This window comes from Copadichromis virginalis, linkage group LG13, assembly GCF_057382275.1.
Source record: "Copadichromis virginalis isolate Kocher_CV1m ecotype Utaka linkage group LG13, C_Virginalis_male_GT1.1, whole genome shotgun sequence".
Taxonomy (NCBI): Eukaryota; Metazoa; Chordata; class Actinopteri; order Cichliformes; family Cichlidae; genus Copadichromis; species Copadichromis virginalis.
Window position 1 is genome coordinate 19,038,418 of NC_140630.1, and position 13,853 is coordinate 19,052,270.

At 43.3% G+C, this 13,853-nt stretch overlaps 1 protein-coding gene across 1 annotated transcript; it reads right to left on the bottom strand.

Annotated features, from left to right (window-relative positions):
• Window positions 1-697: 697 nt before the first annotated feature.
• LOC146695539 (E3 ubiquitin-protein ligase TRIM8-like) lies at window positions 698-13,347 on the bottom strand. Its single transcript, XM_085477777.1, has 7 exons — window positions 13,047-13,347; window positions 11,920-12,508; window positions 6,869-6,964; window positions 6,298-6,531; window positions 6,034-6,065; window positions 2,093-2,208; window positions 698-1,986 (listed from the first exon to the last, which is right to left on the bottom strand). Exons 2-7 carry the CDS (start codon window positions 12,487-12,489, stop codon window positions 1,346-1,348), a joined length of 1,689 nt encoding a protein of 562 aa, XP_085333903.1. The 5' UTR covers window positions 12,490-12,508; window positions 13,047-13,347; the 3' UTR covers window positions 698-1,345.
• Between the last annotated feature and the right edge of the window lie 506 nt (window positions 13,348-13,853).

Consider the following 13,853-nt stretch of genomic DNA (forward strand, 5'->3'; position numbering starts at 1 on the left):
GCTACTCCCCCCTCGACCCTGACTTTGCTGCCCCCACCATCCCAAGCTCGCTCCTGCTATCTCGCTAAATGGGGGAGGGGAACAATGAAAGGAGTATGAGTGACAGATAAGTAGATCCTCATTAAAACTCTGCGCTTATATCATCCTCCGCTCTAACCCTCCTCTCCTCCTCTGCATCGAGCTCTGGAAAATGATAGAGGAAGGGAGAGAGGAGAGGGAAGGTGCTGCTCATTGGTTATTCCTGTTCTCTGACCTAACTTGACAACCAGCTCCAATAACAAGACAAAGAGGGATGACACAGAGATTTTTGCCAGAGACCAGGATGCTGACAAGGAAGTGAACTGTCCTAAATTGGCAGATAATGGGCCTGCTGTGGGCCGCTCTGTAACCTCCTCCGCCTTTCAGTGTCTTTTTTTCTCTCTCTCTGTTTTACAAGCTTTGCTGGTCAGCAGCAGGGTCGGATGTACCACTGTAACACCTTCTCTTTATTTTTTGTTTTCATGTGTAACTCAGTGAGTCACCCTGGAAAAGCTCTTTACCCAAACAAATCGCACAATTTGCTTCTTAGGACAAATAGACCTCAAACTATAATCAGACACGGCGTTTAAAATAACCAGCGCGTCACCTGATTTAAAGTACACACTAGCATACCCAGCGGATTACTTTTGAAAACCAGTGCTCAAAATACAATGAAAGGTCATGTAATATGCTTTTTTATTTATTCAAAAGATTTTGGTTTATTCATAATCTTCTATAAAAAAAAAAAAACTAATGGAAAAACCTGAATCTGGAAAAAAACAAAACATTTGCAGTCCAGTGTTTTTTTTTTGTTGTTTTTTTCTAAAGCCACATGGACTTTGGAGTGCATGGAGAGGCTCCCTGCATGCTTTCAGCTGCAAACAGGAATTAATCAAGAGTTAGGAAATTGCAAGTACAATACAAGTGTGTTAACAGTCTCTTTAGGCACTGGAGTCTCTGGAGTCCCATGCCAGGACCCCTGAAGAATATGTCATTTCTTAAGTTTGAATGGATTTAAGACTACATTATTCACATTAGCACTTCCAGTCGAACTGAAACAGACAATAAATAATGCTTTCAAATTAGATCATTAGTACTGTCACTGTGATTCGGGGAGTAAACAGAGCTACACAAGTTAACAGGGCATGTTCTCCCCAAATGGTTTCAAATAAATGTCAAGAGTGATTGTCATAAAGGTGTGTGGAGATATAATCTGGGGTTGCGTCTCTGAATCAAAATGGAAAGGAGAAAAAAAAAAAAGCAAACATGGAACTTCTTGATGCCAAACGTGATCTAATAAAACAGAACGGATACTGATTTGGGTTTATTATTTGGTCCCGTAATGCTTGGTTGAAGACTGGCCGTACAGCCCATAGAATTCAGCATGTCTGGCTGTCTGCGATGTTTCCATCAGTCCCCTCATGGGAAAATGCTGCAGTGGCTGACTTGCAGGTAGAGGGGCATGTGGGGCAAACTCCTGAGAGGTCACAGAGGGGAAGGTGTCCGACGCTGGGTACGGAGGCCGGGCGCAAGCAGCAGGGGCCCTGGAGCAGCAAGTACACATCAGTACTTTCCTCCCTTCGTACACGGCTTGTTGTGAGGCACCAACACTTGAGAAGTGGGAGGATGGGAATATGGTTCCTGAGTGGTGGCTAGAGCTGGACCCTAGACCCACCATGTGATGGGCTGAAGTATCTAGGAGCCGACTATGACCAGGGCCAGTGTGAGGATTCTGTGAGAGGACTTCAGAGGCATATACAGATGATGCCCGGTGACCTTGGTTGGCCAGGAAGGGTTTTTTGCTGCTGTAGAGCAAAGGTGGAGGATTCTGGGAGTTTTCTGGGTTAGCCTCCAGGAACGCCATGCTGTATTTCCTCTTCTGTATTCCTGAACTAGTCCCCAACTGGGAGCTAGCAGAGCTGCTGTGAGACTGCACAATCTCCAGAAGAGGCGACTCATTGAACGGTTCTGAGAATGACAAGTAGAGGTAGGACAGAGAGATGAGTGCTAATTCTAATGATAATACATCTCTGAAAAACTCATCTATAGTTATTTTTCTGTAATTTAATCCTACCCTCCAGCATTTTTCGCAAGTTCTTCTCTTTTGTTGACAGGTCGGACAGCAAATGATGAGAGTGGAGCTGGCCCACTCTGACTGGAGGGATAATGCTATTCAGATGTGAGTTTGACCTGTAAAAAGAAACACAACAGTAAAATCATTAGTATCGAATTGTTAGAGACACTCTGCACTTTGAGATTTAAAAAATATAAATATTCTTTTTTAAAGTTGGCTGTGATTAAATTTGGACAAGATGATAGTGCTGCGAAGTTATCAACACTACCTTAGCTAGCTTGGTTATTTCCATTGGTAGCTCACTGCATGATTAAATAGGATGCAAAGTTTGACTGTAATCATTGCACCAGTTTAATCATTATTAAAACTGATACAGCTACAAAATTGGCTAAACAGACAAACCTGTTTTTACAACAGACTGTAAAAGTTCTGGTGCCAAAGGTTGGGCATTTTAAAACCCAGTTTGAAGTGGCCATTGTAAGAACTTTTTGGAAATATCCCCTTGTTGAGTCTGAAAACCAGTGACTTTCAAGTCTAAATGCTCCATCAGTTCCCAAAAGCAAACAAGCACCGACTCACCCCTAACGATAACATGTTGAAATGCTTAAGTTAAAAATAGTCCAACTTCTTTCAACAATAAAATGACTAGTGTGACTTTTCTCCCAGTAATAAGGTCTAGCAGAGTTAGAAGCTAATCTGCCTCAACACAAGATTTGCGAATCGACATGTTGAGCACAGACCTTAGAAAGTTTGTCAACTTCACCTGACTAACCACTGGTGATGTGAAGTCAAGATAAAACAATTTTCTACTTTGAGGGGAGGTCACTACCAATTACTGCACAGAATGGTGGTTATTGACATGTGAGAGCTCAGTAAATACGTCGGTCGGTTAGCTATGCAACCGGAACCTGGCATGTCTGCTAGCAATCAACCATCAGCTTTAAGTGCTAATCACTTCCTGTGTAGATGCAGCTTTAGATGTGAACTAGCTGACACCTACAAATGAGATAACATGTTTTTACTGAAGTACGAAAAAAAAAAGTACAGCCATGCTATACCTCTTGACATAATACAAACTGCAAACTTAATAACGGATGTTTGAATGTTTAGTCGTAACCACTTGTAGCAGATGGCTGCCCCTCCCTTAGCCTGGTTCTGCCTAAAGTTTCTTCCTGTTAAAAGGAAGTTTTTCCTTCTTACTGTTGCAAAGTGCTTACTAATAGGGGGTTCCTTCATTGTTGAATACTTTCTTGAGACAACTGTTGTTGTGATTTACATAAATAAACCTATACATGAATAAACCATCAATTGACCTGCTACCTGTAGCTAGCCATGAGGTAGCTAGCTACAGCGCTATGGTTAGGCTAATATTAGCATATTAGGAAGATGAGGCCTAAATTGTTGTGAATAAGAGTATATACTGAAAGTCCCCGACAGCCAAAGATAAATGTCACCATATGGCAGAAAGAAGACTATCGGGAAAAACTTTGCAGCCAAGTGAACGTCTGAGGTGAACCCATCCACCTCAGACTGGACATCCACACCAAAATCATGCTGTCCAGGTAGGGTTGCCAACCGTCCCTTAAAATACGGAATCGTCCCGTATTTAGAAAAAAAAAGTACACGTCCCGTATTGAGCTAATAAGGGACGCACTTTGTCCCGTAATACAGTGAGAATCAAAAGTAGTCTATAAATGTTAATGGAATTAACGCTTTGTTTGAAAACATAATTCCCAGCCCCTCTCCTGCTTTGTGACCAATGAGCTGACAGCACACTTATGACAATTCGAGTATGACAATTCAGATTACCGCTCATCTCATTGGTCGAGGAAAGGTCGCTTGCGGAGAAAATACCGGAAGACAACAGGTGACCACAACAAGAAGCATGGCCAACAGGGAAACAAACGCCGACACTGCGGTGCAAGTCTCGGACGACAGTACACCTAAAGCTGGGCAGACACTGCGATTTTTTCAGTCACGTTATTCAGCTCCTGCTCAAACTGCACGATTGACTCGCAGGGTTAGAAGTTGGTAGGTCACGATGCAGGTCTCACACTATACCGCCCGATGCTCTGATGCGACCTGAGAGCTCACCCTGTGCCTCCATAAAATGAAGGTTATAACAGAAAATCTGTCGCTCTCTCTCTCTGTCTTTCACTCACACAGACACGCACACCACCACCATCAACTTTGCTAAATTGCTAATGGAAAACATTGATCAGGCAGCTGTGATTGAGCAGCAGTGTAAATCCAACTATTTTCACGGTTGTTGTGGTCGTGATAATTTTGTGATGCCACATCGAAAAGGCTCGGATGAGCTTTCCAAAGTTCTACAAGTTGTGCCTCCATCGCTTGTGTCCAGATCACACGCTGCACTGCCGTGCTGCGCCGTCTTTTTCACCGACGTTTACGTGTTTGCGCGTGAGCAGTGTGAGCGGCTGTGGTGAGATCCTCACGAGCGATTGATGATCGGGAGCTGGTCGTGAGGTGTTAATCACTTCTCGTTACCCCACGTATACTACACGACGCACGATGAAGGCCAAAATCGGTCCGATCACCAAAACGGTCGCACGACTCAAAAATCGTCTCAAAATGGGCCAAAAATCGCACAGTGTAAGCCCAGCATTAGAGCAGCAATGTTTGTTCCCCTCAGAGAAAGGGAAGAATGGGAAAAGGAAAACACCTGGCTGGAAAAAGTTAATATGGGCATGTGCAGTGAATATCAGCGCTATGTGGCCAGAAGTGGGATAATATAATTTATTTTGTGTAATAAACAACTGCAAGGATAGATGATTACAACAAATAGATGACTAATACATAAAAGTAATACATAGGTGAATAATGATGATGAGTTATGATGCGTAATCATGGGAACAAGCGGGTTTACAAACAGGAGCAGCTGATTAGCATTAGAAAAGCTGAAATAATACCTCAGCTGAAGCCAATTGTACTAAATGCACTAAATGTGCACTGTTACAAGAATATTTTTCTTTCTATTATTTTCTATTATTTTAAGTTAAGCAGGACAGAGTTCTTTTAAAGAAAGATTTACTTATATTCTCAAAAGTTAAGCATGACAGGCTTCTGTTTAAGAAAGAGACCTGTTTTATGTGTTAATGTTGTCATTTTGAGCTAAAAATAAATGGCTAAATGATCACTTGTTTCACATGTGTTCATATCACAAAGAATAGAATATGCATCTACTTAAATCAACTTCAAGTCAAATGGTTAAAAAAAATAATTTCACACACAAAAAAAGAGCTAGAAAATTCACCACACTGGGAAGGGTGAAGACAACTGGGTTGCCCGGCCCTGGCCACGAGGTGTCCCTTATTTATTTTTCAGGGAGTTGGCAACCCTATGTCCAGGGGACTGTAGATCCATTGGCTGTAGTGTGCAGGGTCAAAGTTTAACTTGCTAAAAACACTATGCATAGTGCTAAAAAAAAGTTGTTGAGGCCAGGAGTGACAAATGAATAGTTAAAATCACTGCAGCATGTTAGAAAACTGTGAGGCTCACCCAGTCCCACCATTAAACAAGCAAATAACATGTGGCAAGGAGACAACCCCTCCTGCTTATGATCAGGTTTTTGAAATAATTCATCACAGAGTATTTTCCATTTATACATCATAGGGGAAACACATGGGTTTATCTGTTCTACTGCTGTTTTCTCTGACCTTTGCTTATATTTCGCTTGCTTGACCTCTGTTGGAGTTGTTGTTGTTTTTTGCCTGCTTTTATTACCAGTACACCCGCTAAAGCTACATTTAGCTAATTCCACTGAAAACAACGCAACAGTTGAATGTTGTACAAGGACATATTTGATAGTTTGGCTGTTTTTCTCACAATGAATAAAGATGATGATCAGTGCACTAAAAAGCTTGCATGAAAACATCACTGAGTTAGTCCAAAGAAATGAATATCTTAGAATAACTTCTTACCTGTCCATGAGGAGCTGATAAGGTTTTGTATTCTGAAACGAAAAAACAAAAGTTTCACGGGTCATTCCCACACACCTTCAAATGTCTCACTAACAGTTATTATAAGATGCATCAGGGTTTACTGCGCATGCTTTCATATCACATCATTTTATATCCCTCAAAAGTATCACTGTCTGATGCAGATGCAAGAACTGTGAAAAGGGGTCATAGAGATAAAGGTTCATGTTCGATAAATAGAAAAAACAATTTGCAGATTTGTTGTACCTTCATGAAATTCAAACTGCCTGCTTTTTGGAAGAATGTTTGCACTGAGCTCAGGAGTTTTTCTGCTTCGTGGCGCCTCTCGTTGAGCTGCAGCACCTGCTGGGAGTTCTTCCTCACGTACGAGTTGTAGGTGCTCTCCAGCATCTGCATGGTTTCAGCCTGGTTTGCTTCTAGCAGCGCATGCATCCGCTGATACTGGGCTCTTGCACGCTCTTTCAGTTCAGACACTGCATCCTGTGGTCACAGGATACACAAGTATGCACGTTTACACGCAGAAATGCATTTTTAAATGACTAAAAGTACTGATGTTAACAAACAGATACTACAATTTTTATTAACAGACACACAATTTTATGGAATCTATGCTGTTCTTGTTCAATATGAAAGTGGGAAAGTCGTTTGTTAAATCCATTTTCACTTTGCTGCACCTGCCAGTCATAGTTAAAGTTACATTTACCTTTGATTTCCCAAGAGTGAGAAACGGTAGAGTAATTTCATTACAGCAGACAAAATTATAGCACAAACCCCCATGCTGATAACATTCACATAACATTCGGAATTGAAAATGCACCTTCATCAGTGTCTTGTCTGACTCCAGCTTGTTGAGGTGCTCATCGATGTTCTGAACACGACCTTCCAGTCTGTCTTGCTGCCTCATTAGCATGGCCTGTGGAGGAATGACAGATAGGATGGATTAGATAGGCGAACCACAACAAGATGCCCTGAAAATTAAAAACAAAGATACCCATACATTTAGAAACTCTGAAAAACTTGGGCCTCGGCTGTGACCGCAGCATACCTAGCTGCTTTTCACGAGGCATCGAGACAACTTTCTCCACAGTCAGCTGCCAGCGACATGAACATGCATTTAGGCATTCGGAGAGCAAAGGCAAACATGGCTGCACAAATCATTCTCTGACTGCTCCAAAGTTTGACGCTGACCCTGCTGTGTCAAATGAGCTCCATTGTTGGGACAAGCTTACTTCCTCTGTGGGTACACAAGAGCCAAGAGCCAGTTAAAAAAAATCCACTGAACATAATCCTTCCCCATTTACTGCAGAGGCTGGGAATCAATCTGCTGTCACAGACTGACAACTAACTAGAAACAGGGGAGGGCAGGTAGACTTTTTAATGAACTGTTTCTGCATTGGAAAGGCCGCGTACCCAAATAAGAGAAAACCTGCTGTCATGGCAACAAAGTCTTGTGTATGTAGTCATATGTGAAATCTCATGTGTATGTAGGGAGCGGGGGTGCCTCACTACCCCCCCCCCCGCACTTTCTCATTTTGCCACATGCATTGCTCCCATTGTTTGCATTGGCCTGTGTGTCAGTGACAGATTGTCATGTCTGTGTGCACAGCGCCGAGGTCTCCTCCCTCCCTCCCAATGAGCATGCACCCGAGAAAGGGGACGAGAGGAAAGGCGATGCTTGCACATGCCAAGAACGGATAGAAAGAGAGTGAGAAAGACATACAAAAAGAGAGCGAAACCAAAAGAAAAAGGAGAAAAAAAAGTTTCGCCCAAAAGAGAGAGAGATAGGGAGAATGAGGACATTCCTGTGGTCTCGAGTGAGTGAGTCTCAGGGTAGTCACATTGTGGTATCACAGCAACAGGCCTCTTCAGCTGCTTGCAACACTCACGTTGTGCTGTCTAATGGACATCCACAGGCTGGCCACTATAGTTTACCACAGTGAACACTTTCAACAGTGTATATAGTTTCAACAAAATAACAAAGAAAGACTCTAAATGGCATAAAATAGTAGCCAAATGTACCATAATAACTCACTTATGCTTGTTATCAGAACAGTTCTTTTGAGTGAAGAAGACTACTGATTTGTCCACCTAGGAAACAGCAGGAATACGTTTATCTCCCCTAACACTCAAAGGAAGCAGAGTGGATTATATGACATGTATTTTGGGCAGCTGAGAGTAAATGCACTGACATGGGAAAGACCCAAAAGTGGTATTTCTACTGCTTCAGCATATTTTAAGGCTGGCCACAAAAACTGACAAAATTTCTATCCAGGCACTCATTTTGGGACAGCGTAGTAGTCTGGTGGTTAGCACTATTGCCTCAAACCAAGAGGGTTCTGGATTTGAACCTGGGGCAGGGCCCTTGTGTGTGGAGTTTACATGCTCTTCCTGTGCTTGTGCAGCTTTTCTCTGGGAGCTTTAGCTCTGCACCCGAAGTTAACGCCGCCTATACTGGCCCAGGACACTCTTCCAAAACATGCTAACTCTCGAGACTTCATTCTTGGTTAAATAAAGGTTTAAAAATATTACTAGCCACCAATTTTGCTCTGTTTTTAGTGTACTCCAACCCCTATTTGTCTTCTAACTGCTTGTTACTGTTAGCTAGTCTCTACATTTGTAAACTTTAATGTGACTGAGATACTCTGCTATTTGATGCTGAGCAGGCAGTGGACAGCTGGTTTCTCAAAGCTGTCTACAGCTGTCTCCTACAGCTGGAAAAGTAGTGGATGGGAGTGACCCAAATAAGTAAAACCGGATCAATTAACTGAAAGATGCTCAAAAGCTCAGCTGAACTGAGGGAACTGCCACTGACACTTGAGCTTCGGAGTCATTTCTATCAGCGACATCTCTAACATTACACAGTTTCTGATCCACGGTAGCTATAAAACTATCGATGAGGGAAGCTTTAAGTGCTGAGAAGGAAAAACACTGCATTTCGTTCGTGAATTAACTGCTGCATCACCCTGCAGTGCTGACTATGTTTTTAAAAAATTGGTCCCACAAGTGAAATCAAGAATACATTTTTATGAGTACAGCTTAATGGGCTGTTATACTGACACCTATAGAGTGTGTGTGCAGAAATAAAGTGAACTGTTGAAGTAAGCCCTATATCATACAGCCATGCGGGTGAATGTAATTAACAGCTGCACTTGCAGAGGTTTTCATATCATTCATGGAAAGAACAACAATAAGTTCAGCAAGGGCTGCAGCAAGCCCTGTACCACACACCTCGAAGACTATTCTTCTTAATTCTCCCAATTAAAGTTGAGGCACATTTCTATTAAGGACTTTACAGTTTAAGCATTATTAATGCCTCGTGTTGGTTCATGTTCCAAATGACTTGTCAGAGTCGTTATCTAAAGCTTTTGGTGGTTTCACCATAACATATCAAGTTCTGCTTTGTGCACCAACAATGAGATCACATATAGAAACCACGAGCACACTGTGATGTGTTCAGTTAGTGGATTTTACATGTTCACTAATGAAATGTTGTTTTGAGTGTTTTTCTCAGATGCAGCTAGCACTGAGCGCGAACACTTCTCGTGTAATTGGCAGGGCTTTACGTTGAAAATCAGCAGCGTAGTCTTTAATCCTGTTTCGCACAGTTGTAACACATCCTACACCTGTACTCCATCTCAACACCACATCTTGCTTACACAAGAGGCAGTTTAGTTAAACACTCCTCTTCAAACAACCTGATAGTAACCGTAACAGCTGACACTACCCTGCAAACTGGTGGACTTGTGTCAGTTGGCTGCCTGTGTTTCTTCTTTCCTTCACTTTTTCATGTCCTGCCTCCTCAGTGCCTTTGAACTTAAGACGGTGCACTGGTATTATTCATCACTTTGGTAACACGGCGCACACGAGCTCAGTGTGAATGCTGCATTGACAAAACAGGAAAGAGCACTTTGTTGGGTTATTAGTATCGTAAATGGTGCGTGAGCTGCTTTATGTGAGCTGGCTTCACATTATAGCAGCAGCTTTTCTGTGTCTTGATGCTTCTGCTCAGCAACTCTGTCTTCCTCTTGTCTTGATGCTTCTGCTCAGCAACTCTGTCTTCCTCTTTTTGTCGTGTTTCCTCCAATTCCTTTTTTTTGTCTTGTGTGTTTGAAATAGCACAGAGGGGCTGGGGCAGTGTAGCAGCATGAAAGCCTACCTTTATCAAGCTTAAGCCCGCCAATGATCACTTTCCCCACTGTCCTATTTAGGCATCCAGACACCCACAGGTTGCCAGGAAGCTCATGTTTAAATGAGGAGCCTCAGGCTCAATGAACAGAGAGCCTCTTTCACAATCAACTGACAACTATTCCCTACTTCTGATGTCAGTGGCCTGCCCTCAGTATTCTGGGTATCTGACTCACTCCAGCCCAGATACACGAAGCTTCAAACAGCAGAGCTTCCATGAGCGACGGTTTCCTGCTGAGGTGCCTGAGAAAGCCAAGGTGAGGTTGTGTGGGAGGGCTCCTCCTCCGCTTGTCCCAGGGAGAACATTACTATTATATTACGCTTCTTTTCTCATCTCGAAATTACCAGCATGTCTGCAAAAGGTTAATGTAAAAGTCTCCTTTGAGAGCCAAAGATAACTAAAAGATACAAACATTGCTACGTCGGTTTTGTGTCTTTGTTTATCCCAAAAGCAACAAGAGTGCTGCCCGGGGAATTTAAGACCAAAATAGACCACAGCTCTGCGAAGGAGAACGACCTCTCAGCAAATAATGACGAGAAGACACTGTGGTCTCGTATTACTTTAACAAATGACCCAGCACACAAGGAGCACAACAGTTTTTGCTATTAACACTTTTTTTTCTCAATAAATCACTGTGTATTATATGCCTGAAGGTCCAGGGATGGACAGTGTGACTCCACAGTGCAATATGCTCTGTGAAAATACAGTTGTGAAAGAACAGAAAGATGGCTGGGTGTGTGCATATGAGTGTGCACAGAGAGCAGCTGTGGAAAGGGCTGAACAGACATCTTTTGTCCCAATAGCTCTGAACCAGGGTCAACTGATTTAGAACTTACCCTGGAAAGAAATATGTGTAACTTTCCCCAAGTGGAATAATGCCTTCACTAAATAGTATCAAAAAGACGACGAGAGGGCAAACTGTAAAACAAATCTGCTTCTGATTGCTTCCATAGATAGGGAGGAGAAGGGAAGGAATGTGTTTAAGGTGTGGGTGGCTGTTTTTACACCTTGCTACTTGCATTAGTCTTGAGAAAAGCAAAGAAACAGAAATAAAGTGAGGAAAACCCCACATGGCGGTGGCAGCCATGGCATGCTGGCCCTCGTTTCTTTACGCATCCTGAGGTCAAGGCTGCCAAGACACGCTCATTATTTAATTGTTGCCAATTCGTAACCAGATTAGGATCTATTTTGCTCTTACTCTCAATTCATTTCCACCTCTTCCTCCCTGCTAAATGTCCCTAAAATAGCATTCCAACCCTGGAACCCTGAAACTGATCAGCTAACATAAACAAACTACACGCGTTTCCGCCCCTCACCGCACATAGGTCATCGTTTCCGGTGGATGCAGATTGCATCACAGCACTTATCCGAAGGGCACAGCGCTGCTAATGGGAAGGCGTGGCGGTAAAGAGTGGGTGGTATGATCAAGGTTAAAAGCAGCGTGTGTGTGTGTGTGTGAAGTATGCCTATATATGTGTGTTTGTGTGCTATCCATGTACCCAGAGGGGTGGCTTTCACCTGTCCAGTCCTTTTACATCAGATTAAAGAGGAGGGAAAGAGAGAAGGCCTTTATAGACTAGCGAACTGAAAGAATTACCCATGAATTGTGTGCACCAAATGAAATCTTTTCATTGCCCTGTAGGAGAGTGTGTGTGTATGTGTGTGTGTGTGCGCATTTGTACCTGCATTTGTATGCGTTGCGTATCAACATCGCAGACTGTGTGTCTTTGGTTAGTGCAGTGAGAGATGCAGCAGAACGGACACAGAGCCACCTGCTCTTCCTCACAGTGGAGCAGCCTGTACTCCTCGTGACTGGGACAGGTCCAAGCGCTCAGCTCCTCAGCATCGACTAACAGGTGTCCCGGCGCCGCACACGGCTGCTGTAGGTGCGTCTGGATATGAGTTTGGCAGCAGGGCTCCTTACAACGCAGACAGACTTTCCGCACGGGCAGCGGGGGCCCTCGTCTGCAGAGGACACAGTGCAGCACAGGGGGGGCTTTCTCAGTGTTCAAAGCATTGAAGCGCTTCACTATGTTGGCGAGCTTGAAGTTCTTCTCCAGTGTGGGCTTCTGGTCGTAGTCATGGTTGCACTCTGGACAGCGGACCGCGGCGGTGTCTTTGGCCCAAGCCTCAGAGATGCAACCCTTGCAGAAGTTGTGCTTGCACGGCAGCTGGATGGGCTCGTCGAAAACATTCAGGCAAATGGGACACAGAAGTTCCTCTTCGAAGCAGTTTTTCCAGCTTGCATCCATGACCTCGGCTGAATCCAAACTGATGAAAAACAAAACAAAACAAAGGAAAGGCTTAAGAACTGGTTTAAATGAACCACTGCTTTTTAAAAAAACGAGCCTATTACAGTTTAATTTTTACTGCACTTATATTCAACTAAAATGGCACAGATTGGAAACAGGCCAAACCAACACACAGGGCACTGAGTTACAGGCTTATTAGGAGTGCATTACAGTGGCACAGCAATTAACAAATGAAGCTTAAAGTAAGTAGTAACAACCTGCTTTTCAGAGCAAAAGAGTGCCATTACACTGAAACCCAACACCAAATATATATAAATATATATAAATTACATTTCTTCATATTTCAGGGTAATGTTTGGCTTCGCTGGGGAACAGGACGACACAAGCTGTGGCGTTTTGAGAGCGAGTGGGAACTTGACACTGAACAACAAATGTGACTCTTGTCAAATAAACTGTTACACTGACATTTTATTACGCGAAGGCACTCCTCGGCTTTTCTCACAGCAACCCACAGAAACATAACAGATGTATTCTTAAAAGAAAAGGCGTAACGTTACCAACTATTTCTCTTCCATGTCGTCGGCAGACTCCGGTGCACCTATAATACCGTGGAGCTTGTCATCCAGTCCGCGGTGAGATCCTCGCTCCTCTTGCTTCAGATTACAGCCTTCTGTCGGTCGCAGCGCTCAAAGCCGGGATTTTATAAGAGTCCCCCTCTGGTTTTCTCGTCTGGTTTCGCTTTCCCGTCAACTCTTCTGAGTAATATTTTATGGTAAGTACAGGCAGGATAGTCACTCGTCGGAAGAGAGTGCAGTGCTTCCACACCGACCGACTGCCGACCTCCAATAACGTGACCCGTCACGGAGTTGATACACAGGCGGGGAGGAGCCGGTAGGAGGAAGGCGAATGAACGGCCACAGCAAACTCTACCGGACAGACTGTAAAAGACCAGGAGGCGTTTGTGTGGCTCTTCATGCTTTGAAGCAGAAGAAGAGTCTCTGGCTGGGACAAAGCAGAGCCCGACACCCCCAGCCCCAGGGGCCCGTGACAGGGTTGGTGCATGTGGGGAGGAAAAGAGTGGAAAACATGGGAAGGTAATGTGGAGTAGATTTCAAATTAGTCACTCTTTTTAGGTAAAAAATAAATAAATAAATAAATTTTAGTCTTTTTTTTTTTCTTACATAGCGTTGTGAAATGTACAGTGATGAGTGTTAAAACTATGCAGTGACGCAGACATCCTGTAAAAGTGTAATATGAAGTGAGCGTGGGGGCCAGAGGCAGCCCTAGGTTGACTAATAAGATTAGACTTCTTAAGAAGAGTTTGCACAAATATTAACAATCTATTTAAAAGTATATTTTAATAA

Bases quoted from the DNA above. Each gene is read 5' to 3' on its own strand.
- LOC146695539 (XM_085477777.1), bottom strand. From the start codon at position 12,489: ATGGATGCAAGCTGGAAAAACTGCTTCGAAGAGGAACTTCTGTGTCCC. The intron at 6,532-6,868 runs GTGCATTTTCAA...CTGTGACCACAG, and splicing joins CAGACAAGACACTGATGAAG to GATGCAGTGTCTGAACTGAA. The intron at 6,066-6,297 runs GTACAACAAATC...TTTTCGTTTCAG, and splicing joins GCAGTTTGAATTTCATGAAG to AATACAAAACCTTATCAGCT.